The 26,315-nt window shown below is 43.5% G+C and overlaps 1 protein-coding gene, 1 long non-coding RNA gene and 3 other non-coding genes across 5 annotated transcripts in view; 3 read left to right on the top strand and 2 right to left on the bottom strand.

The window, feature by feature from the left end:
• Positions 1–4,182: 4,182 nt before the first annotated feature.
• On the bottom strand, positions 4,183–4,255 carry trnak-cuu. Its single transcript has one exon. It is a non-coding gene; the product is annotated as a tRNA-Lys (tRNA).
• A 994-nt stretch (positions 4,256–5,249) lies between these two features.
• Positions 5,250–5,335, top strand: trnay-gua. The gene is given in 2 exon segments: positions 5,250–5,286; positions 5,300–5,335. It is a non-coding gene; the product is annotated as a tRNA-Tyr (tRNA).
• A 410-nt stretch (positions 5,336–5,745) lies between these two features.
• Positions 5,746–5,818, top strand: trnak-cuu. The gene has a single exon. It is a non-coding gene; the product is annotated as a tRNA-Lys (tRNA).
• A 635-nt stretch (positions 5,819–6,453) lies between these two features.
• Positions 6,454–26,315, top strand: part of psma3 (proteasome 20S subunit alpha 3) — a 22,496-nt gene continuing 2,634 nt past the window's right edge. The window contains exons 1-8 of the mRNA XM_033027198.1: positions 6,454–6,583; positions 15,265–15,347; positions 16,394–16,517; positions 17,424–17,525; positions 18,474–18,547; positions 18,822–18,894; positions 23,971–24,036; positions 25,670–25,716. Of these exons, the coding sequence (XP_032883089.1) occupies positions 6,563–6,583; positions 15,265–15,347; positions 16,394–16,517; positions 17,424–17,525; positions 18,474–18,547; positions 18,822–18,894; positions 23,971–24,036; positions 25,670–25,716 (590 nt within the window). The 5' untranslated portion in view covers positions 6,454–6,562. The remainder of the gene's footprint in view (positions 6,584–15,264; positions 15,348–16,393; positions 16,518–17,423; positions 17,526–18,473; positions 18,548–18,821; positions 18,895–23,970; positions 24,037–25,669; positions 25,717–26,315) is intronic.
• LOC116977024 overlaps positions 25,481–26,315 on the bottom strand; it is a 24,660-nt gene continuing 23,825 nt past the window's right edge. Inside the window, exon 2 of the long non-coding RNA XR_004413104.1 lies at positions 25,481–26,038. This is a non-coding gene — a long non-coding RNA (uncharacterized LOC116977024). The remainder of the gene's footprint in view (positions 26,039–26,315) is intronic.

Genomic DNA, 26,315 nt, shown 5'->3' with positions numbered 1-26,315 from the left:
GATGGTGCGGCCCTGTCCAGTCGCCGTCGTGGCAGCTCCGCGAAAACTGTGCATATTTTTAACTTTCATGTTCCTTTTTAACTTATTTCTAAGTTCCAACTCCCCAGTACTAACGAAGTATGGCTGGGAAACTCTCCTAAATCTAAACTCTAGCGTAAACGGAGACTTTTAAAACGCTGTACTTACCGATCCAGCGTGGCCAGCAGAGATCAACAGAGAGCGCCGCGGCAAAAACAATGGGAGCGCGGCTCCAAGGAAAACCAGGAGAAAACATCGGGGTAAGCGGGGGGGGGGGGGGGGATTCGGAATAGGCTGAGAGCCCAAGCATTTCGTCCTCCTCTGTCCAGCATTCTTCTAGCGAATGTCCAGTCCCTGGAAAACAAGCGGGATGACCTGCCTGACCGAAACATGGCTGACCTCGCTGATTCCGGATCAGGTAATCTGCCCAACTGAGTCCTTCACTGTACATCATGCTGACAGAACAGAAGCATCTGGGAAATCCAAGGGTGGAGGAGTCGGCTTCATGACCAATAACAACTGGTGCAACCCTGGAAATATCATGATGCTTTCCCATTCCTGCTCGCCGGACCTGGAGCACCTGACAATCTCATGCCACCCATTCTACCTTCGCCGGGAGTTTGGCTCGGTGATCGTCACAGCCGTCTACATTCCACCGCATGCGGACACTGACGTGGCACTATCAGCCCTACACGATGTGCTATGTCGACATCAAAACAAGAACCTGGATGCGGCTATGGTGGTGGCTGGAGATTTTAATAAATCAAATCTCAAGAAGGTCATGCCCAACTTCTACCAACACATCACGTGTGCCACCAGGGGGAAAAGAAAATTGGACCACTGCTATACGCTGTTCCGGAAGGGCTACAAGGCTGTTTCACTCCCTCCCTTAGGAAAATCTGACCACGCTGCCATTTTCCTGCTGCCGGGGTATAAACAGAAGATAGTTCGGGAAGCGACAGTGACGAGGAACGTAAAGCGGTGGTCCGACTAGTCAGAGGCCATGCTGCAAGATGCACTGACAGATGTCGACTAGAATATGTTCCAAGCAAGCTCCAGTGACGTCAGTGAGTTCGCGGAAGCAGTCACAGACTTCATTGCAACAATAGCCGACAACATCGTCCCCACGGTAAGGGTAAGCACCTTACCGAAACAAAAACCCTGGGTAGACAGGTCCGTTCATGTTGCCTTGAATGCTCGCACCACTGCCTACAACTCTGGCCTGGCATCGCGGAAATATGGACGTCTACAAGGTAGAGTCCTACCGACTGCGAAGGGCGGTGAAGGACGCAACAAGGAGGTACAGAGACAAGATGGAGTCACGGATGGAGCAGCAGGACACCAGACGCCTGTGGCAGGGGCTACGGACTGTAACCAACTACCGGAGCACCCCCCCCTCAACCGGAAGTGCCGGCACCTCCCTAGCTGATGACCTGAACTCCGTCTACGCTCGTTTCGAGACGGGCAACATCACCCCAGGTCTGCCGACTAACGACAACACCGCCAGCGTGCTGGCTATCGAAGCTGAAGGGAGGAATGTACACACATTCTCGTTGTCCGAGCACGACGTGAGGAGGGCTCTGTCACGGGTGAACACGAGGAAAGCTGTAGGGGCGTCTCGGGGCGAGTACTCAAGTCCTGTGCTACGCAGCTAGCTCCGGTGCTCACTACAATATTCAACCTCTCCGTGGACAACTCCGTGGTCCCTGCCTGCTTCAAAAGATCCATCATTGTACCTGTACCAAAAAATGCCTCCCCAGCTTGTCTGAATGACTACCGTCCGTTGGCCCTCACCTCGGTAGTCATGAAATGCTTTGAGAGGCTAGTCAAGAAACACATCTGCGCCTTCCTCCCTCGCACCATGGACCCGCTACAATTCGCATAGCGTCCAAACAGATCCACGGACGATGCGGTCTCCCAGGTTCTGCACACCGCTCTCTCTCATCTTGACAGCCAGAAGGGGGGGCTATGTGAGCATGATGTTCATAGACTTCAGTTCAACCTTCAACCCCACCTGACTGGCCGAGAAGCTGCTGGAATTGGGGCTCAACACCTCCCTGTGGGCATGGATCCTGGACTTTCTCACCACCAGGCCCCAGGTAGTCAAGATGGGAGGAAATACATCAAAGTCCCTCACCCTTGAGCACAGGATCCCCCCATGGTTGCGTCCTCAGCCCCCTAACTGTACTCCTTATACACGCATGACTGTGTGGCTAGGTTCAACTCCAACTCTATAATCTGAATCTATAATCAAGTTTGCTGATGACACTGTGGTGGTGGGCCTGATCTCCGATAATGATGAGAAGGCCTACCGGGAGGAGGTGGCTGATCTGGCACTCTGGTGTCAGGACAACAGCCTCCTCTTGAATATCAAAAAAACTAAGGAGCTGATCGTGGACTTTAGGAGGGCACATCATCCGAGGACGTACACACCATTGAAGATAAATGGGGATACTGTGGATAGGGTGAGCTGTTTTAAATACCTTGGAGTCCACATCTCTGAGGATATGACATGGACATCACACGCTGAAGCACTGGTGAGTAAGGCAAGGCAGCGCCTTTACCACCTCAGGCAATTGAGGAAATTCAGAGTGTCTATGAGGATCCTCCAGTGCTTCTACTCAGCGGCTGTGGAAAGCATCTTGTCCGGAAATATCACGAATTGGTTTGGGAACTGCTCTGCTCAGGACAAGAAGGCCCTGCAGAGAGTAGTGCGTTCGGCCGAACGCACTATGGGAACTACACTCGCCCCCCTGCTGGAACTATACATCAGAAGGTGCAACTCCAGAGCCAACAAGATCATGGGAGACCCCTTTCCACCCCAGCAACGGACTTGTCCAGCTGCTACGTTCAGGCAAACGCCTCCATTGCCATGCTGTGCAACGGACAGGATGAGAAGGAGTTTCTTCCTAGAGGCCATTAGGACTGTAAACTCCTATCTCACCTGGGACTAACTTTACTGTACCATTTTACTGTTGTGTGGTGTCTTTTTAAAATCGCTGTTTTTTTCGTTTTTCCTCCCGCAAATATGTAATACGTGAATATGTGATTCTGTTCCATTCTGTTTGTAATTTGTTTGTTTTTTTGCACAATTTGCGAGCATTGCCACTTTTCATTTCACTGCACATCTCGTATGTGTATGTGACGAATAAACTTGACTTGACTTGGATAGGTTGGGTGAGTGGGCAGATGCATGGCAGATGCAGTTTAATGTGGATAAATGTGAGGTTATCCACTTTTGAAGCAAAAACAGGAAGGAAGATTATTATCTAAAAAAGGTGTCAAGTTGGGAAAAGGGGAAGTACAACGGGATCTGGGGATCCTTGTTCATCAGCCAATGAAAGTAAGCATGCAGGTACAGCAGGCAGTGAAGAAAGCGAATGGCATGTTGGCCTTCATAACAAGAGGAATTGAGTATAGGAGCAAAGAGGTCCTTCTGCAGTTGTACAGGGCCTGAGTGAGACCACACTTGGAGTATTGTGTGCAGTTTTGGTCCCCCAATTTGAGGAAGGACATTCTTGCTATTGAGGGAGTGCAGCGTAGGTTCACAAGGTTAATTTCCGGGATGGCGGGACAGTCAAATGCTGAGAGAATAGAGCGGCAGGACTTGTATACTCTGGAATTTAGAAGGATGAGAGGATATCTCATTGAAACATATAAGATTATTAAGGGTTTGGACACGCTCGAGTCAGGAAACATGTTCCCGGTGTTGGGGGAGTCCAGAACAAAGGGCCACAGTTTAATAATAAGGGGTAAGCCATTTAGAACAGAGATGAGGAAACATTTTTCACAGAGTTGTGAGTCTGGAATTCTCTGCCTCATAGGGCGGTGGCGGCTGGTTCAATGGATACTTTCAAAATAGAGCTCTATAGGGCTCTTAAAGATAGGGGAGAAGGCAGGAACGGGGTACTGATTGTGAATGATCAGCCATGATCACATTGAATGGCGGTACTGGCTCGAAGGGCCGAATGGCCTACTCCTGCACCTATTGTCTATTGAGTCCACATATCTGGAGTTTCCCCACTTAACCTCGATCCAGATTCGGCAGTGGAGTTTGTATTCTGTCTTCACTCACAGTCACACAAATCTGTACATGGTCATAATAGTCTGTGTTTAAATGTGTAAATAAAAGGTACGTTCACATCAAGTAAAATGTATGTTTATCGCCCAACGTGGGGCTCGAACCCACGACCCTGGGATTAAGAGTCCCATGCTCTACCGACTGAGCTAGCCGGGCACTGGGCAGCAATACCGGAAGGCCTCCCCTGTAGCAAGCGGAAGGGTGGGCGGGGTTTAAATGATTGCGTTTATAATTCAAATTTGAAGTTATTTTCCTTTTCCTTGAGGTGTCAAGTTCTCCAGCCAGAAAACTCCAAATCGCAACACAGTTTTATAGTCAATCTGCAGAAGTTTTGACCCTGCTGACCATGTCAATCAGCAGATGTAAACTAACCAGAAAACCTCCTGTGGAAGTTTTAAATCATAGATGAAAATTCCGTTTCTCTAGAAAGTTTCATAACTGAAATGTTAATTCCTCTGCTCTATCCATCTTTTCTGATTTTTTGTAATTATTCGTTTATTTTTCAAGGCGCCGGAGTTGCTGACAAGTCTAACATTTATAGCCCATTTCTAATTGCCCTGATCTTCGAAGATCTTGATGAGCTACTTTCTTGAGCTGCTGTGGCCCTTATTCACGCCTTGTCCTTGCTTCCTACGCAGTTGTTAAAAATGTTAAAAACCTCTGTATATTTCTATTAATTTAAAATTGCTCCATAGGCTCGTACGTCCTGCCAACCAACTTTGTCCCCCATTGCCACAATTTTATGACTACAATGTGTTAGCATTTATCATTGAACATGCCTAGTTGATCCTTTCAACTTGATATCTTTTTCTGTAAATTTTATATTCAGAACAAGTTTTAAGAGACTCAATTTAGCAACATTTTGTCACCAAACATTATAACAAACATCTTCTGTTATTTGTTGTGACGTTGGGCACAAAGACAAATGTCGCTGAATTGAGTCCTTTAAATTAATCACGGAATTACGCAATTTTCTGAACTCAAAAATTCTCTTCAGAATTGTAAATTATAAATCCCCATTAATAACCTGTTATTAAGTTATTATCATTATTAAGTATGAGGAGAAATCTGGAAAAAAAATGTATTCCCAAGAAAATAGATCATCCGGCTTTGCCCTTCTTGAATACTTCTGAGCGGCTGTACTTGCGTGCCTTCGATAGCTCAGCTGGTAGAGCGGAGGACTGTAGGACTTACAGAGTTATCCTTAGGTCGCTGGTTCGATTCCGGCTCGAAGGACGTCGTTTTTTCTTGAATTGCACTGCTTTTAAGTTTACACGCAGGGTTTTTAAGTGATTTTGTGCCTCTCTTTCTTTCTCGCGGTACTTATTTCACGCCCCGCTCATTTACAAGGATTAAAATACTATAGGCAATGCTCCAAGCGTCTGAAAAGGCAGACTAATTCACACAACACACATATACGCGAGGATTAGTTGTTTAAGAAAGAACTGCAGATGTTGGAAAAACGGTCGACAAAAATACTGGAGAAACTCCAGCAGTGAAGGGTCTCGACCTGAAACATCGTCTATTCCTTCGCTTCATAGATGCTGCATCACCCGCTGAGTTCCTCCAGCACTTGCGTCTATAATACGCGATGATTACATGCGTTGCAACGCATAAAAAGGACTGCGTAGAGTGCGTTGTTCACTGCCCGGCTAGCTCAGTCGGTAGAGCATGGGACTCTTAATCCCAGGGTCGTGGGTTCGAGCCCCACGTTGGGCGCTTATTTTATTTGTGCCTCTTGCTAAAATATCTTTGATTGATTCTTAGCGGAAGCATTCGTTCTTTCTCCACTATTTGTTAAATATTAAGGTCAGTTTAGTCTCACATGTACCATAAGGTACAGTGAAAGTTGAGTTACCATATGGTGAAGTATTATTACTCTTTTTATTTAACATTGCCATTGTTGATTGAAATACATACAGAAAATTTTGAAAACATTCGTTGATTCTCACAATTTTTATCTGTGACTTTTTTTACATTTTTATTTAAAATTGCCATTGTAGATTGAGGAGTTGAGACTAGCAAAGGTCAACCAGGATACTCCAGCTTTTCGTGTCTATCTGCAAATGAAATGTTAATGGTCTTCGTGGCTTTTATCAAAAAGGTACTTTATTCATAAAAAAACACAAGCAATACCATGCATACCTTGAGGACGGAGGCGTCCAGAGAACAGTGGTAATGCAATTAGTACCTTTTCGTCAATTAATGGAGGCATTTACAGCATACTTCTTGAGGATGGAGTCATCCACATTACACTTGTAATGCAATTAACACACTCACTTCAATCCTCTGTACCCGGCATCCCGACCTTCCTCCCATCAGCCAAAGCCAACCCGACTCCAGCCTGCCCGTCTCACTGATTGGTTGCGGCTCGCGTCCAATCAGAAGGTGCGTCACTGTCGGGGCGGACAGGGAAAGAAAGCAACCGATTGAGCGGCGTTGGTTTGATTCTTTGGGTTCGGAATGAGCTCCATCGGTACTGGGGTGAGTCGTGCCGTGGATTGCGGGTTTCTACGTTCGAGATGTGTGGCAATATGGGCGGTTTTGTTTTCAATCGTGGTGAGGGGAGTGGTAGCCGTAACCGGAGCCTGCGGCAGGCCTGGCTGCGCCACGGGTTGTGGGGTACAGAGAGTGAGGGGGACTTCATCGGGATTCGTTCTGTAGCTTCATGGCATCGGGTACTGGCTTGCCCAGGAGTCCGGCCCTCCTTGTACATTCTGACTGCGAGTAATTCCCTTCGGCCGCGTCTTTACCACTTGGTCTGTGCTGAGTCACCGGCAGGCTCACCGTCAAAGCGAAAGTGAGGACATGGAGATGGCTGTTAACTGGCAAGTTATTGTTGAGCGGCCTTATGACGGCCTGAAAGCTCCGGCTCTTCACAAAAAGATATCCGGCTTTTAAAATTCGCACCACCCCCCCCCCTCCCCACCCCCACCCCCCTCCACCACCCCCCCCCCCCGCACACACACAAAGTGCCGGAGAACGCAGGCAGCATCTGTGGAGGACATAGATAGGTGACGTTTCGGTTCGGGATCCATCCATAGAATAAAAAATTCGTAAGCGTTTAATGACAGATTTATTTTTGTACACTCCACGTGGGTTAAATCATATTTTATAACCTGGTTCAATTTAACACACATGCATTTTTTGTTTAAATGTAGGTATACCAAGTTTATGTTACCAGTATTTTCCTCTTGTGTTATTGTTTGTGAATATAAGCTAAAGTGATAGACCGAGTGATTACGTTCTTAAAACACACACAAAAAGCTGGTGTAAAAAGCGAGTTCGGTATTCCGAAAAATGCAACGAATCATGGGATTTTTCAAAGGTCATTCGCGATAAAGAAAAAGCTGGCTGTATAAACTATAAATTCTTATCATAATTTATGTGTAAATATATATTTAATCTGAGGGGTGCCAGGTAGTGGGAGAGTGGGGTGTAACAGCGAAAGAGAGGGGGGAGATGTGAGTGGGAGATTGGGGGAGAGACTGGACCTGCTGTGCGCACATAGACCCGCAGCCAGGATCGAACCCGAGTCCCCAGCGTCGCAAGCACTGCCAGGCTGCAGCGATATTGTTATTGTTACGACACGGCTGGGATAGGCCTTCTGTCTCTACCTATTACAGGAAGATATCCAGCTTTTAAAATGAGAATGGTCCTGATCCGAACATTGCTTGTCCATGTCCACTGCCTGACCCACTGAGTTGTTTCAGTACTTTATGCTTTCCTTGGGTGATAAAATTTGCAGAGGTCTTAAAGACAGATTTGTTTTTGTACAAATGGGTTGATTTATATTTTATCACCTAGTTCAATTTAACATCCAGATTATATTTTTAATGTAAACCATCCCAACTTTATATGTTCCTGAAACATTGCCTATCTATGTTATCCACCGATGCTGCCTGGCCACTGAGTTACACCAGCCCTTTTATGTTCTACTTTATGTTACCACTTTTCCTCTTGTATTAGTGCTTGTGTATATGTTAAAGCAATAAGATGTAACTATATTTACTGATGCTAATGAGCAAAATATTTGATCACATTAATTTTTGATATCAATATAACCATATAACAATTACAGCACGGAAACAGGCTATCTCGGCCCTTCTAGTCCATGCCGAACACTTATTCTCACCTAGTCCCATCTACCTGCACTCAGACCATAACCCTCCATTCCTTTCCTGTCCATATACCTATCCAATTTATTTTTAAATGATAAAATCGAACCTGCCTCCACCACTTTCACTGGAAGCTCATTCCACACAGCTACCACTCTCTGAGTAAAGAAGTTCCCCCTCATGTTACCACTAAACTTCTGTCCCTTAGTTTCCATAGCTACTCTACTTGTTTCCCATACCTCACATAATTCAATATCCTTCTCCTTGGTGAATACCGAAGAAAATAAATTGTTCAATATCTCCCCCATCTCTTTTGGCTCTGCAGATAGCTGTCCACTCTGACTCCCTAAGGGACCAATTTTATCCCTCGTTATCCTTTTGCGATTAATATAGCTGTAGAAACCCTTTGGATTTACTTTCACCTTACTTGCCAAAGCAACCTCATGTCTTTTAGCTTTTCTAATTTCTTTCTTAAGATTCTTTTTACATTCTTTATACTCCCCAAGCACCTCATTTACTCCATGCTGCCTATAATTATTGTAAATCTCTCTCTTTTTCTGAACCAAGTGTCCAATTTCCCTTGAAAACCATGGCTCTTTCCAATTATTACTATTTCCTTTCAACCGAACAGGGACATAAAGATTCTGTACTCTTAAAATTTCACCTTTAAATGTCCTCCATTTCTCTTCTCCATCCTTCCCATAAAACAAAATGTCCCAATTCACTCCTTTTAAATCCTTTCGCATCTCCTCAAAGTTAGCCTTTCTCCAATCAAAAATCTCAACGCTTGGTCCAGTTCTGACCTTTTCCATAATTAAATTGAAACAAATGGTATTGTGATCACTGGACCCGAAGTGCTCCCCAACACATACCTCCGCCACCTGACCCGTCTCATTTCCTAACAGGAGGTCCAGCACTGCCCCATCTCTAGTAGGTACCTCTCTGTATTGCTGCAAAAAACTATCCTGCACACATTTTACAATCTCCTAACCATCCAGCCCTTCCCAGTCTATGTGTGGAAAATTGAAATCTCCCACAATCACTACATTGTGCTTACTACTAATATCTGCAATCTCCTGGAGTTGGGGGTCAGAAGCTGGGGCTATAAGTGGCTGAGAGGCGGGGTGGCATTGGCAGGTCCGTTCGTTTTAATCAAAAACTGTTATAAAGGTGTCTGTTAAAACAAGGGTTTTCTGTAAGATTGCAAGATAGTAGACCACACTGAATCTGTGCAAGTCACCACGTTTTGGACGCTATTCAGGTTTTCATTCCAATCAGTGTCGCAAAACCACCATAAAAATAGGTAGTAAATTGGCTTTATTGGCTTCATGGAAGGAAGCAAAGGGAAATGGTGAAAGGTTGCTTCTTGGATTGGAGGCTTGTTACTAGTGGTGCTTCAGGGTTCGATGCTGGGCTCCATTACTGTTTGTCATCTATATCAATGATTTGGATCAGAACATACGCTGTAAGATTAGCATGTTTGCAGATGATACAAAAGTGGGTGGTTTTGCAGATAGTGCAGATGGTTGTGAAAAATTGCAGCAGGATCTTTATCAATTGGCTGAGGAATGAGGAATGGTTGATGGAATTTAATGCAGAAAAATGTGAGATGTTGCATTTTGGGAAGTCTAACATGGGCAGGATCTACACAGTGAATGGTAGGGCTCTGGGTACTGTTGTGGAGCAGAGGGATCTAGGAGTGCAGGTCCATGGCTCCCTGAAGGTGGAGTGGCAGGTAGATTGGGTGGGTGGGCGGGAAAAAGAAAGGAAGAGGCGCAGACAGTAGGCTTGTGGGAGAGCTGGGAATGGGGAGGGGAAGGAGGGAGAAAGCAAGGACTACCTGAAATTGGAGAAGTCTATGTTCATACCGCTGGGGTGTAAACTACCCAAACGAAATATGTGGTGCTGTTCCTCCAATTTGCGCTGGGCCTCACTCTGGCATTGGCGGAGGCCCAAAGGAAAAAAGTCAGATTCGGAATGGGAGGGGGAGTTGAAATGCTGAGCCACCGAGAGATCAGGTTAGTTATTGCGAACTGAGCGGAGGTGTTGGGCGAAGCGATCGCCAAGCCTGTGCTTGGTCTCACCGATGTAGAGAGGTTGACACCTGGAACAGAGGATGCAGTAGATGAGTTCGGAGGACGTGCAGGTGAGCCTCTGCCTCACCTGGAAAGACTGCTTGGGTCCTTGGGTGGAGGTAAAGCGACAAGTGTAGCATTTCCTCCGATTGCAAGGGAAAGTACCAGGGGAGGGGGGGTTTGGGTGGGAAGGTACGGATTGACCAGGGAGTTACGGAAGGAACGGTTTCTGCTGAAAGCGGAAAGGGGAGGAGATGGGAAGATGTGGCCAGTGGTTGGAGGTGGCAAAAACGTCGGAAGATTATGTTGTATGTGACAGCTGGTAAGGTGGAAGGTGAGGACAAGGGGGACTCTGTCCTTGTTACGAGTAGGTGGATGGGGAGTGAGAGCGGAGCTGCGGGATATAGAGGAGACCCTGGTGAGAGCCTCATCTATAATCGAAGAGGGGAATCCCCGTTCCCTAAAGTATGAGGACATCTCCGATGCCCTGGTCTGGAACACCTCTTTCTGGGTGCAGATGCGGCGTAGATGGAGGAATTGGGAGATGGGGACAGAGTCCTTACAGGAAGCAGGGTGGGAAGAAGTGTAGTCCAGATAGCCATGGGAGTCAGTGGGTTTGTAGTAGATGTCGGTCAGTAGTGTGTTACCTGCGATGGAGATGGTGAGGTCTAGAAACGGTAGGGAGATGTTGGGAATGGTTCAGGTGAATTTGAGTGCCGGATGGAAGTTACTCCGACACTCATTCACCTGGACCATTTCTGATAAATTCACCTGGACCATTTACAAGGCGCACTCGGCCTCGTAGTGTGGTCCCCACTCCAGTCAAGCCCCAGGCTGCTGCAGGGCCTCCAGTGGCCGATCCACTGATGCCTCGAACCAGACCAATCGACCTGCTCCTCACAGCCACTGTACAGTCTTAAGATTTCCACTCTATATCCTATTTATTTCCAGCTGCAGCATATTTGTGCATGGCGTGTTGTTCAGTCTCATCACCCATCTCCATACAGGCTTCCCATTTTTACCTGTCCAAGAAGCCAGGCTTTGCATTTTCCTAATTTGGCCTGTTTGAAGCAGCTGTGCAGGTAGAGCAGCATCCAGCTCACTGCCAACAGTTTGGACTAACTCGGCGTGTTAGACAGTTTCGCTGGAAAACATAGGTGGGTGATGTTTCGGGTCAGGAGCCTTCTTTAGACTGACGGTGGGGAGGGGGGGGGTGTGTGTGAGTGGTTCTGGATGTAGTATGCTGAAAAGCTCTAGTAGGCTGTGGGCCGAGGAGCTTTATTCTGCAGTTTTGTGACCCAAGTCACCAAACCACATGAAATGTTCACATATTGTGTAAAAAAAATTATATAAATCACCCCTGAAACTTGATATGAAGAAGACTTGCACATTTTTTTAAATTAAATTAGAGAAAAACCGGAAAAATGTCGGGAATATTTTAGTCCAATCAAAGCACATTTAACATTGAGTTGTCTGCCAGTTGGCCAATCACGCGCTTTGTTTCAGGCAAGCACACAAAATGGCTGAGGGGGCTTCACAGATGCCTGTTTTACTGGAGATTCCGATTTGTTGTTCTGTGGAATAAATGTCGTGGAAATTTGCAACAGGTTAATTGTATTTAGTGGGAAAAGCATTAAAAAGGCTGAAGAAAGTGCTGCGAAGTGGATTAAAGTGCAAGAAAGCCTTCAAAGTCCCTGCTGATGTGCTGGAACACAAAGAAGGCCCCCATGAATCAACTCTAACTGAAAGATAAGACTAAAGTCTGCATTTATGAAAATCTATCTGTATGGACTTTAATTAATTTAATTGCACCATTTTATAATGTGAATAAATTCATTCCTTATTCACTCACTCACTCACTCACTCACTCACTCACTCACTCACTCACTCACTCACTCACTCACTCATTCAATTAATTGAGGGCCTAAACTATAACACAGTCAATTAAACATTTTCACTAATGCCAGCTTGTTGTAGAGTAATAAGGCTTTAACAAATAATCTCGGAGCTGCCTGCGAAAACTTACCGGGAAAAAGTGCTCCGACCGCAGGGCCTAGGTACTCGCGGTAAAGAGCGATCAATATCCCTCCGTTTTTCTCCCGTTATTGGGGTCTGAAAACGACCGCAACAGACGGCACTATGTACAGCCTTCCCCCCCCCACCCCCCCGGCCCGCGGAGATGCTCCGCGATCGCGAATCGGCCGCTTATTAATTGAGACCGCGGCTTCACTTTACCGCGAGTACCTAGGCCCCGCGGTCGGAGCACTTTTCCCCGGTAAGTTTTCGCTGGCAGCTCCGAGGTTATTTGTTAAAGACTTATTACTCTACAACAAGCTGGCATTAGTGACAATGTTTAATTGACTGTTATAGTTTAGGCCCTCAATTTCATGAATGAATGAATGAGTGAGTGAGTGAATGAATGAATAAGGAATGAATGAATGAATGAATTTATTCACATTATATTAAATTAATTAAAGTCCATACAGATAGATTTTCATAAATTCAGACTTTAGTCTTACCTTTCAGTTACAGTTGATTCATGGGGGCCTTCTTTGTGTTCCAGCACATCAGCAGGGACTTTGAAGGCTTTCTTGCACTTTAATCCACCGCAGCACTTCAGCCTTTTTAATGCTTTTCCCACTAAATACAATTAACCTGCTGCAAGTTTCCACGACATTTATTCCACAGAACAACACATCGGAATCTCCAGTAAAACAGGCATCTGTGAAGCCCCCTCAGCCATTTTGTGTGCTTGCCTGAAACAAAGCGCGTGATTGGCCAACTGGCAGACAACTCAATGTTAAATGTGCTTTGATTGGACTAAAAAATTCCCGACATTTTTCCGGTTTTTTTCTGATTTAATAAAAAATGTGCAAGTCCTCTTCATATCGAGTTTGAGGGGTGATTTATATTAAAAAATTTACACAATATGTGAAAATTTCATGTAGTTTGGTGACTTGGGTCACGAAATCCTATTTCTAGACACATTTTTGATGCTCGGCCCATAGCCTATAGGTAGAGCATCACTCGGCACTGGACAAATTTTTTTTTTTTAACATTTTATCAAGCCAATTAACCTACAAACCTATACATCTTTGGAGTATGGGATGAAACCGAAGATCTCGGAGAAAACCCACGCAGATCATGGGGGTAACGTACAAACTCCATGCAGGCAGCACCCGTAGTCGGGATCGAACCTGGGTCTCTGGCGCTGCATTTTGCTGTAAGGCAGCAACTCTACCGCAGACTCCTCCTGGCCGCAGAAATGGCAGGCAGATGACTCAAAAAGCAAAAAGCACTGTGCAACACTCTGTACCCCAGGTCCCTAACATAAAGTGGGAAGACCTCCCTGTACAGAGAGTGGCACTGGGGACCTCATTTGCCGTCAGATGGTAAAACAGAGTGTCACGGTGACTATGGACAGTAAACGAGGGTGAGGAAGTGGAGAGTGCAAGAGCAGCCTACACAAACAATATTTTCCCGACGTCTGTTCAGTTCAGTTTGGTGTATTGACATGTGAAAACCTTTTGTGTGCTATCCAGTACAGAAAGACAATACATGATTACAATCGAGCCATTTACAGTGTATAGATACATGATAAGGAAATAATGTTTAGTGCAAGGTAAAGCCACCACAATCGGATCAAGGAAAGTCCGAGGGTCACCAGAGGTAGATAGATGTTAGGTCAGCACTGCTCTCTGGTTATGGTAGGATGATTCATTGCCTGATAACAGCTTTGAAGAAACTCTCCCTGAATCTGGAGGTGTGCATTTTCACACTTGTATACCTTTTTCCTGATGGGAGACGCGTGACAATAAACTAAACTGAACCTGTTTCTGTGCAGAATCTGTGCTGCTTCCATGACTGGTAAACATGCTGATGTCTGATTAAAATTTTAGACACTATCACGCATGCTGTCTGGCATGATTTTTGTTTTCTTTAATGTTTTATTTTGGGTTTCCAGTAACTGCGGCATTTTGTTTTCATCAGTTAGCTGGTGTACCTATTTTCAAGAAGGGGGTCAGTCAGCTAAATGCCAATCTTCTGGAAACAGTCAGTCTTTAAGCAGATTGATAACAGAATATCTTGGGACATAAACTTTTGGGGGGATAGTTAAATTGTTGCATGCCATAGTTTCAAATGGCCTTGGTTAACTTTATACAATACAATACCGTTTGTTTATATGAGGCTATTATGTAATTTGGATACAGATTTCTAATCAAACAATACCTATATCTTTATGAAATAAGAAACTAAATGGGATGCAAGAGTTATAGATCCAGGTGAAGAAAGTATTACAAACAACAATGCAGGTCAGCATTATAAATATGAACAAACACATCTCGGATTTTAGAATTTTAAAAACAAATGACATTTTGTACCTGGTGCTTTGCACACCTGTGATTTTTATGCGCTCAAAGGACATATTAGGCACCGAAAGATTCAAGATGTTAGGGATTTTTCATAAAGCAATGGGTGATCTGAAATATTGGATGAAATGGATGTGCAAGTTTCCATTTCATTAGAATCCATTAGAGAAAAAGGAGACGTATCTTAGTTGCTAAATTGTGACACCCACAAACTTAAACAACTGAGGCAAATAGCATTGTATCTTTTGTTGGGTGGGAAGCCATGCTGAGATGAGATGGTTTGACTGAGGGAAGACTTAATGGTGTGAGTGCAGTCTGGTGGTGCCCTATATATTCCACATAAATGTTTTGTAATACTTTAACCTGAGGAGATAATTTTAATTTTGCATATCTTTCATTTATTCTTTATCTCGCTACAACATCGCCTATTTCTCTTGCTTCCCTTATCCCTAACCAGTCTGAAGAAGGGTCTCGACCCGAAACATCACCCATTCCTTCTCACCACAAATGTTGCTTGTCCCGCTGAGTTACTCCAGCTTTTTGTGTCTATCTTTGAGATAATTTTGATAGTTTGCTATACAAGATGTTTTTTTTATTTTCAGTATGATTTGTCAGCGTCAACGTTCTCCCCTGATGGACGGGTTTTCCAGGTTGAATATGCAATGAAAGCTGTTGAAAACAGCAGGTAAGGAAGTCTTATTCATTGCAGAATGTTTTTGTTGAGAATTAATAACACTAAGTTTGACCAAAGGTTATCAGGTTTTGTTCTTATTTCTGGGTCATGAGCAAATCAAAGTGCAGGAGTAACTCAGTGGGTCTGGCAGCATTTGTAGAAGGATTGGTTAGGTGAGCCTTCAGGTTCAAGAAGGGTCCTGACCTGAAACTTTGTCTGTTCATTCTCTCCACAGATACTGCCTGACCTCCTCGGTTATTACAGCACTTTGTGTTTTGCTTAAGATCCCAGCATCTGCTGTGTCCTTGTGTCTCTGTGTCATGCTTCGTTGGATTACTAGTGCAAAAGTATTAGTTCTCCAAGTGGCTGTTGATCCCTTGTAAGGATTGTTGCTGTGAGGTGGGCTTCTCAGGTCGGACTCCGGGTCTGCGGAGCGGCTGACAGAGCCCGAGGCTGGGACCTGGATAGACACCATGGAGGCGTGAAATGGGGCGTCGACAGCGGCGAGGCCTCGGGAGAACAATGGACAATTGGGGAGGGTTGGAGAACAAAGGATGATGGAGAACAAAGGACAATGAGGACCCGGCGTGGGGGAACTGCTGTGGGGTGGGTGGAGAACGAGAACAAAGGGAGGAGCTGGCGTGCTTTGTAACTTTTTCAGCGTCGTAGGTGCCTGCTATTAGTATACATTGGGTGTGCAAGAAAAGATTTTCGCTGTTGCTTGTCACATGTGATAATAAAGTATTCCATTCCAAACCTGATTCTGTTAATCAGGAACACGAACCTCAGTGAATTCACGTCTCCAACTTTGCTATATAGGATAAAGTAGTTTGTAGCTACTTCTAAACTTGATAGAAGATTGTGTTTTTCATTGTGTTCATTCTGCCTGATGAAAGTTGTCAATTTTGATTTTCACTTTTTTGACGAAGAATAACAAATATTTGAATGCTATGCTAGAATCTTAAAGTAAAAATTTGGCTCTCCTTTTCAAATGAAAATGACACATTAACTATTGAATGGGACAGGAAAAATATTAATGTTTTCCTTTGTTTGCACAGCACAGCCATTGGGATAAGATGTAAAGATGGAGTCGTCTTTGGAGTAGAGAAGCTGATTCTTTCTAAACTATATGAACAGGGGTCTAACAAGCGGATATTTAACGTTGATCGTCATGTAGGAATGGTAAGATTTTTAAAAGGGCTTCCATTAAAAAAAAGATTACTTTTAACGCAAGAATGTCCCACGGGTCTCATAATATCATTGAATAAAGTGTAATCGAGTCACAAAGAGATGAGGCAGATAATTAAATGGTTGTTCAACGGGGTTGTTTTTTATGTATTAAAGGAAGAAAATTGGCAGCTGAAATGGTGAATTGCAGTAATGGGCTAAAATGCATTGTCACTAATGATGCTACAATTTTAAGTGCTGCTGGATGATCAAGACTATGTTGGAATTTATAAATGGGGATTTAAATTAATAAGACATTTGTAAAAATCACCAAACTCACTGGTGTTTAAACAAGTTTTGCAGTACAGCTTTTAATAACCTCAAGTTGAGTAAAGCAGCCCCAACCAGGAGGGTTACAATTGAGGCACTAATTAAGGTTTCGGTTCCAGTTGAAGTAGGGATAAGTTGGACAGTGTTATGGAGATGGAAGTAAATTGCCTTGGTGACAGAGTGGATGAGGTTTGAAATTCAACAAGAGGTTAAATATGACAACAGTTTGACAAGATTGGCCATGGAAAAACACAAAGTTGGTGCTTGGGGACTGAAAATGTACTTGCTAACCCCATTGTTTTATCTAGATTAAATTACTGTTCATCCAGCATTGCATGTTGAACAGTCCAATAGTTTGGCAAAAGTGCACAGTCGCAGGGGTGATATTTGTCATTGGGCAAAGTTCATTTGTTAGATAAAACGTGAGATAAAAACATACTTGTAACAATTTAGTACATTAAATTACATGGGAAAATTGATTAAGAAAAATTAAATGGAATATTTTGTTAATTTATCATGTTATGTGTACCATATTTTGATTGATATACAAGCTTAATCAATAAATGGTGTTATGATTGGTTCATCCGACAGGCAGTAGCAGGTCTTCTGGCAGATGCACGATCTCTTACTGATATTGCAAGAGAAGAAGCTTCCAACTTTAGGTCCAATTATGGATACGATATTCCACTGAGGGTATGAAATCTATTCCATAGTGTTATTTTGGAATTACTCTTAATTTGCCCTGTGTGAATTGCATAACATATTGCATAACAATATGCTAACTTTTAATGGAATGTCTCTCTTAAATATGCTTTAAATTGCACCGAATGTATGATTTTCTATTAAATCCCTTCTATCTCCATGTTCGTGCTCCCTCTGGTGGTATATGCTCATGGCTATTGAACTTAATTCTCTAATCTTCCCACCCTCCCAGAGGCAGTGGTCTGTTATCTTTCCACAATGTTATGAAACTGCTGCCCTGTGTTTGCCGTACATCGACCTACAGGCATTTCTCTCTGAGGGTGCTAGTTAGCAGAGATAAATTATGAATCTTGGCTTTAAAAATATTTCTTACCCCCCTGTGCCACCCATTTAACTAGTTATGAAGGGTCAAACTTAATTGCAGTTTACTAACTCTGAACTGAAGCTGGAATATTTTCAAGTCTTATCTACTCATTATTGAAAAATGAATTGCAGTAGTTCTATACATTCTATACAGGTTCCAGGGATGTGTTAGTTTCCAGTCATAAGTCTGGAGAATCAAGTTTAATGGAAGTGTACAAAGAAACCTTGACCAGCTTTAGATAAAGTAGAAAAAACTTCTGAATAGTAAAACAACGAGAGACGAAGGGAGACAGTGGCTGGATTAAAATCAAAAGATGATGTGTAGGGAATAAAGTTTAGATCGCTATACAAAGGGCCAAATTACCATTGTCTGGTTATTTTAAATCGCATGGATTTCTATCCTTGTAATTTAAGTCCACAATGAATATCCCTGTATTGTACTTAGTATTTGAAAATCATTTCAGAAATCCAACCGTTACTATTTTTTATAATGCACTTGGACTGATTTAGAAAGTTATTACAAATCTTGATAATTTACTCTTTAAAACTTTACTAAACGTTTCTCTTTCTTTTAAGCATCTGGCAGACAGAGTAGCAATGTACGTCCACGCTTACACGTTATATAGTGCTGTGAGGCCGTTTGGAAGCAGGTAATTTTATGGGATATTATCCATTGATTTAAATAATTATGCAGTTGATCTAAGCCATCTTTTGTATCATTGAGTGGGAAGATTGGGGAATGTGTGCCAACAGTTTATTGTTTTGAAATTATCAGATTGTTTAGAAATGTGGCGTACTTGATGAATGGGGTAATGTGGAAATTACATTCTTCTACATACAATTTTTCAACTATAAGGCATTTACATTTATTCAAATTGAAATTCTTTGACCAAAATTTATTCCAAAAATGTTGTTTTTATATAGTTTTATTATGGGGTCTTATGACAAGGATGATGGTGCTCAGATGTACATGATTGATCCTTCAGGAGTGTCCCATGTAAGTGTCTCTAATCGCATATTGAAAATTCAATTTTTTGATGTTACAGTGGTTTTACATGTCAAATGTACACCCAATAGGATTTTCAATTTGGGTAAAGTTTTGTAACCTTCCACGTTGATTTAGAATGTGCTTAGTATTGTATTTTGTAAATCAAGTTTGACTTGCATTATATTCTACATAACTAAAAGTCTTTGTCTTGTTTGTGTATGTGCCCACGACGTGTCTCTGTGTCAATCTGGTTAATTCCTCCTATCTTCTTCCAAACGCTTCCCATTTTCACACATCCTACTCACATTTTCCCCATGGTGGCGATAAACATCTTCCCGTCGCATTTCCAGAGAGAGAGGGAGAGTGCCCGCAATCCCCAACACGTTGAGTCCACGCTGCCCGCCCCCCCCAACGTGGGCACCATTGATTGCGTCCATAAATTCCATAATTTTCATAGTGGGGGTGATTGGCTCCAGGGGGCACCTGTCTACGGGGTGAGTGCCGCCGCCCCCCGCATTGGGGGACGGGGCCCAACTGGTCCTACTTGGTCTAGTGTCATATAAAATGTGGGTATAATTAGACTTCTCCATTTCACAATATTGCAATTTCGTTGGCAGAGGTTCAATATTTGTAGTTAGTCCACCCAAAATGTTGACCTTTTGGGTATTTTTTATCTGAACCGAGGGGGTAGTTAAGATTCAACTGCAGTGGGTGGTCAAAGGTAGACCAGATCAAGTAAGGATGATAAATATCCTTTGTTTAAAGATTGTTTTTGGTTACCATGTTATGGGAAAGCTATTGTCAAGCTGGGAAGGGTGCAGAGAAGATTTATGAGGATGTTGCCAGGATTTGAGGGCCTAAGCTACAGGAGAGGTTGAGCGGGTTAGGACTTTACTGGAGGCCAGGAGCACAGTGGTGATCTTATAGAGCATGGGCTGCGGAACTGGAGGGGGGGGGGGGGGGGGGGCACTTTTTTGGCTACTGTACGGGGGGATCGCTGGTCGGCGCAGACACGGTGGGCCGAAGGGCCTGTTGCCGAGCTGCCTCTCTAAAGTAAAAGGCTGTAGTCTAAAGACCAAAGCGGGCTGGACTGATATGTGTAGGAAAGAACTGCAAATGTTGGTTTAATTTGAACGTAGACACAAAATGCTGGAATAATTCACCCTACAGGAAGGGTCTCGACCTAAAACGTCACCAGCTGGCTTCTCTCCAGAGATGCTACATGTCCCGTTGAGTTACTCCAGCATTTTGTTTCTACCGGAGTGATGTGTATCAGCCAGCCAGCTACGTGATGGTAAGTCCACAGGCTCTGTAACCGGTGTCCTCAAGGTCGATTCTAGTTGGAGGCCGCCAGCTCCTAGAATCTAGCAGCCCGGGACTAGCTGCAGTTCCCGGGTCCCAGGCTGCAGCTCCCCGGTTGGCTCGCTTGTCCCAGGACTGGCTGCAGTTCCCAGGTTGCGAAAACCAATTGGGGAAAAAAAGACACCTGCGAGCCAGGTTTTGGGTTACGGGCCGGATCCGGCCCGTGGGCCGTAGGTTGCCGAACCCGTCCTTGATGCAGGGGCCGCGGAACGTTTTTGAAAGAGAGGAGGGGGGGGGGGGGGGGGGGCTGAGCGACCACTGATCACCGGCCTCGAGGGTACCCGGTGAGGGAGGGGAGCGACCGAGCGGGTGGTGGGTGCCACAATTATTTGTTGTTGTTGCTCAACCTCCAAAAACTGGGGGATAATACAGGCCATCCCCAACTCAAAAAGTGGGGGGGGGGGATATCTCTCTCTCTCTCTCTCTCTCTCCCCCCTCCCTCCCTCCTCCCTGGGCCGACTCTCGCTCGGGGCCCATGAGCCCACCCTCTCTCCCTTGCGCTCGGCGGCTAATCACAGCGCTTCGCCCACTGCTCCATATCTCTACTCAGCTCTATGATCTATATATAGATCTCTATATCGCTACCCCGGACATTGTCCCAGACCGCTGTCCTTCAGATACGGAGCATCCTGCCCACCCGTGTCCCAGAGCCGGTGCCCCGGTTGCCAACACACACTATCACCCAGATACCTGCCCTACAGATCGGGAGCGATCCTCAACCTCCACCGAGCGCTCCCGACCACCCCTCCCCTCTATCCCAGACTGGGATCCACGATGCCACACTCTCGACGCCAGACACCTGCCCACAGCTCCAGATACCATGCCGGCGCAAGACCCCCTTGGGGGCAGGTGAGACGTTTGGCCGGCCGCGGGGCTGCGAATACGTACACGTTACGCAGGGTGAGGAAGGGGCATCACACACACGCGTGATCGCTCAGCCCCCTCACTTTCAAAAACGCTTTGCGACCCCTCTAGAGGTGTACAAGACTATGCGAGGAATAGGTTGTGTCAATGCAGTCTTTTTGCCTACACTAGGGGAATCGACAACCAGAGGACATAGGTTTAAGGTGAGGAGTGGAAAAAAGGAACCTGAGGGGGAACCCATTAGATTAACTGTGGTGGGTCTTTGGAACATGCTGCCAGAGGAGGTAGTCGAGGCAGGTAGTATAGTAACGTTTGAGAAACATTTACACATGTACATGGATAAAATAGGTTAAGTGGGATATGGGCCAAATGCGGTCAGGTGGGACTAGTGTAGATGGGGCATATTGGTTGATGAGGGCAAGTTGGGCCGAAGGGCCCGTTTCCACACTGTATGACTATGTAAGTGAACCAGATGGATTGTTAACAATCCAGTAATTGTATGCAATTGAAACCAGGTGAATTGCAGTTTTTTTTCCGACATCTCAGCTGCCTTAGTGGGATTTAAACAGGTGCATCTGGATTTTTTGCGGTAGTATTTAGGTGTTAGTCCAGTTATTTACCACTAATTTAGTTCTCTTCTACCTTCATGGTGTTTTTGGATAGAGAATTCCAAAGGTGCTCAACCATATGGGGAAGAAAATTCTTATCTTTGTCTAGAATGGCAACCTTTTTGAGACAACGTCTAGGGAAACAATCACTCCTAACGTTTTGGTATGTCTCAAAGAGATGGTCTCAATTCTTTTAAATTCAAGTATATGAACACAGTTTGGATAATTTCTCCTTTGCAGCGCAAGCTGCAAATGCAGAAACAATTAGGTGTACCTTCAATGCACTCTGTTATAAGTATATTCATTTACTCAAGGTGACCACTTAACACAATTCCAGCTGCAAAAAATATGGATTTAATGCAATAAGATTTATTTACTCTTGCACACACCTTTTCCTGCTGTAAAGGTCCACATACAGCTTGCCTCATTAATGGAAATGCAAGGAATGGCAGATACTGGAATCATGAGCCTGGAGAAGGGCCCTGACTTGAAATGTCACTCTCCATTTCTTTCTCGGATGTTGCCTGACCTGCTGGGTTACTTTGTGTTTTGCCTTTTTGCTTTTTGTACCTGGAAGCTAACATTCGGTGATTTGTATACAAGGACATCCAGGTTCTTCTAAATACCAACACCTTTCACTTCCTAACCATTAAAAAGCAAGTACTGTCATATTTTATGAAACCAACTAGATGTCTTTTCTCCACGTTACTTGGCATCTGCCATGTCCTTGCGCATTCACTCGGGCTGTCTACAATCTTTTGAGTTGCTCGTAACTGACTGCTCACCTTAGTATCAGGCTATCAGCAAAACAACTTGGATAAATTACATTTGGTTCCTTGATCCAGATTACTGATGCAGATTGTTAACATCTGCACCACACATGAGTCACAGCCTCCCAAGAATAAAATGACTCCTTTATTCCGACTATACTGTCCTTTAACCAATCTTCAATACCACATGCACTACTTTTCTTCAATCACCTGTGTTGCAACCTATCAATCAGAAGACATCTACTGCTATCGTCCTTGTCTGTTTGCCTGTTACAACTTCAAAGGGTGCTTAGCAGATTTGTATACAAATTGTGACAAAGACGGCGGCAAATCAGCCCATCAGATCCAGTCCAGATCCCAGTAGAGCAGCCCCATCGGTGCATTGGATTCTTTCCAATGCTTTCTTTCTTGCATACCGTTAAACTCTCCTTGATTCCTATTTGTTATTTATCTACACTAAGAGTAATCTTATGGCAATCAATTTAACTCGATCTGCATAACTTTGCAAGGAAATTGGCGTACCTGACAAATCATGCAGTTGTGGGGAGAATGTACAATCTGCATACAGATAGGACCCAAGGTCTGAATGAAATCTCCTGGGTTCCTGTAAGTTGAGGCAGCGGCACCAATCCATATCCACGATAAAGCGGTTCTATCTTTACTTTAAAGATACAATCTGGAAACAGGCCCTTGGGCCCACGGAGTCTATGCTGACCAGCAATTACCCCGTACAGGTGTTTAAATACCTCCTTAATGCAGGTATAAGAGAGCTCTAGTCTTTCCATCGCCTTAGGAAACTTTTATTGCTGTTTATCAATATGAGGACCAACGTAGTGCCAACAAAAGTCAAAGAAGCCATTATGAGTGAGAAACAAGAATAAAACTGTTGAAACATCAGCCAAACCTTAGGCTTACCAAAATAAACTGTTAGGAACATCATTAAGAAGAAAGAGAGCACTGGTGAGCTTACTAATCGCAAAGGGACTGGCAGGCCAAGGAAGACCTCCACAGCTGATAACAGAATAATTCACTCTACAATAAAGAAAATACCCAAACACCTGTCCGACAGATCAGAAACACTCTTCAGGAGTCAGGTGTGGATTTGTCAGTGATCACTGTCCGCAGAAGACTTCATGAACAGAAATACACTTCACTCCAAACCTGTTGTTCTTCGATATATTGCTGGTATGCCTACCTAACTCCACTATGCCGTTGAACTGGTAACATTTTACTCCATGTAATACTTTCTTAGCTATTATTGAATGCTATAAGCAGTCAAAGTTATCAAATTCAATAATGCAGCTAGGGTTTAAAAAGATTGGTGTTTATTAACCTGATGTAGCACTTAAAATTTGCATGTTTAAGGTAGGTTTAAACTGTTCTGAGAAATTATAAGATCATTGGTCCTTGTGGTTTCCTTTTTAATGATACCATGCATGAAAACTGATATATAGTAACTAATATTCAAATTGTTTCTGCAGGGTTACTGGGGGTGTGCAATTGGAAAAGCTAAAGAAGCAGCAAAAACAGAAATTGAGAAGCTGCAGGTATGTTAGAGATTTTAAATGGAATTATGAGTGTATAATAACTGGCATATGTAATTTTTTTGAAACCGTGGGAATGATTGTTATTGTTTGGTCAGACGAGATCAGGTAGAATGAACTCAATAGATAGCAAAGCTGCTGACTCGGAGTACCGTCTGTGTGGAGTTTGCACGTTTTCCTGGTGACCAAGTGGGTTTCTGTGGTTTCCTCCCATAACTCAAAAATGAATAGGTTGAGCAATTCACAAAGTGAATCTAACTCGATAGATCAGGCAGCATCTACTGAGGGTATGGACAGGTAACAATTTGGGTCGGGAGCTTTCTTCAAACTGATTGCAGGGGGAGAGCTGGAAAAAGTATAATTAGCTATGGTAGATTGTATAGTTGAGTGGTGTTAATTTGGACAGAATAAAGAAATTGTGAATAATGTAAATGGTGGGCCGAAAGGCCTGTTTTCTTGCTGTATCTATGAACCTGCCCTTGTAGACGTTAAAAAAATCAAAATGCTAAGTATTGAGCTTGATCTTGCTGATGAATTGCTTAGTAAGTAAATCTCAGACTTCTATGTGTTTCTGAAAACCTGGGACTAAGTGATGGACTTAAGTAAATCTGTCAATGGAGCCCAGGCCCGCTGGTTGACCTGGTCCAGCAGTTGAGACCCCGATGCCCTTTACTCCATGTTTGAAATCAAAGATTTAGGTGCAAAGTTGGGGGTAAATTTCTTGTTAAAATTATTCTTTCATTTCAATTGTTTTCATTAGGTTTGTATTGCCCTTAATTTTTTAAATGATACTGTAAGGCATTTAAAACCCAGTAAAATAATTCCAACTTTTTCCAACTGGCAAAGCTCCACCTTTAGTTTAGTCTGGCTGGCAGCTAGATTCTTCTTTCAATACAAAGGCCCACCTAGTTGAACTCTTTGGATCCAGTAGCTTCTTTGGGCGTGGGCGAACTCTGGGCAATGATTCTAGGCAGAGGGAACAGACCCGTACAATGAGGCCGATAGTCATCATACATATTGCATTCTCAAATGCTTTTAACGTGTGCCAGAATTTGTATTCAGTTGTACTCTGTTGGGAGAGATACTACAACTAAAATATTATTTATCTGCAGTAAGTACTATATAAGTGTTAACGGTTAATTAACAAGTCTTCCACATCTTTGACTCATAGGAATGTTATAGTCTATAAATCCAGTGCTTAAATACTGATACGCCTTGCATGAAAGTAATTAAGTTATATTATGTTTTTCTGTCAGGCTGGAGTGATTGATTATTCATCTACTGTGGCCTGTAAAGAGAAACAGAGTTCCATCCCTCGGTCTTCAAAAATACTTGTCTAGACAGCCTTTAACTAAGACTATATTTATGAAAAAACATGTCTGTTTTTTTTTTGCAGTATTTGTACATGCACATAGTTCATTACAAATCGACATCAAGCCAGTGTACATCCTGTTAGAGGTTTTATTAAAACAGAGGTTACATTAAAAAACATTTAACAATGTGGCTTCAAAATGGAGGATGAAATAAATCTGCGTCTTGGTTGAATCACTTGCTTAAGATAAAAACTGGGCTTGCTTTGGAGTGTACTGAAGAACATAATATCTAATATATAAACACTCTTCATGATTCATTTTAGATGAAAGATATGACATGCAGGGAAGTTGTTAAAGAAGTGGCAAAAATGTAAGTATTTTTTTACAAATAGCTGAAATACATTGACATTTTTATTTACTTGAACTGTTGCTGCATGAGGAAGCTCGTCTGCCTGCTGCTACAGATATCACCTGCTGGTGTGTTGTGTGAGCTGACATATTAAGTGTAATATGCAAGTCTGAAGAAGGGTCTCGACCCAAAACATCACCCATTTCTTCTCTCCAGAGATGCTGCCTGTCCCACTGAGTTACTCCATCTTTTTGTGTGTATCTTCGGTTTAAACCAGCATCTGCAGTTTCTTCTTACATATTAAGTGTAACTTTGTTCCTTTTCATACGTTAGATCAAATCTTCTGTTGAGAGATCGACAAAAAGGATTAAAATCTACAATTTTGTTTGTACACAAGACAATATTACTTTGAAGATGTTTTCCATTTGATATCAGACTCTGAGTTCATGTCTCAAACATGAGACCTTTTCTGGAAAACCTGCATAATATAGCCCAGTGTGTTTGGTTCGATGTACTGGTTGAAATAGAACAAATAATCTGATAAGAGCTAGATTATTATTTTTTAAAAGTGAGCAAAAGCTTAATAGCAGAGATGACAGGTTTTAATTCTACTCAGGCAA

The sequence above is a fragment of the Amblyraja radiata genome, chromosome 9 (genome assembly GCF_010909765.2).
Source record: "Amblyraja radiata isolate CabotCenter1 chromosome 9, sAmbRad1.1.pri, whole genome shotgun sequence".
Classification (NCBI taxonomy): domain Eukaryota; kingdom Metazoa; phylum Chordata; class Chondrichthyes; order Rajiformes; family Rajidae; genus Amblyraja; species Amblyraja radiata.
This window is presented reverse-complemented; position numbering and strand designations above follow the sequence as displayed.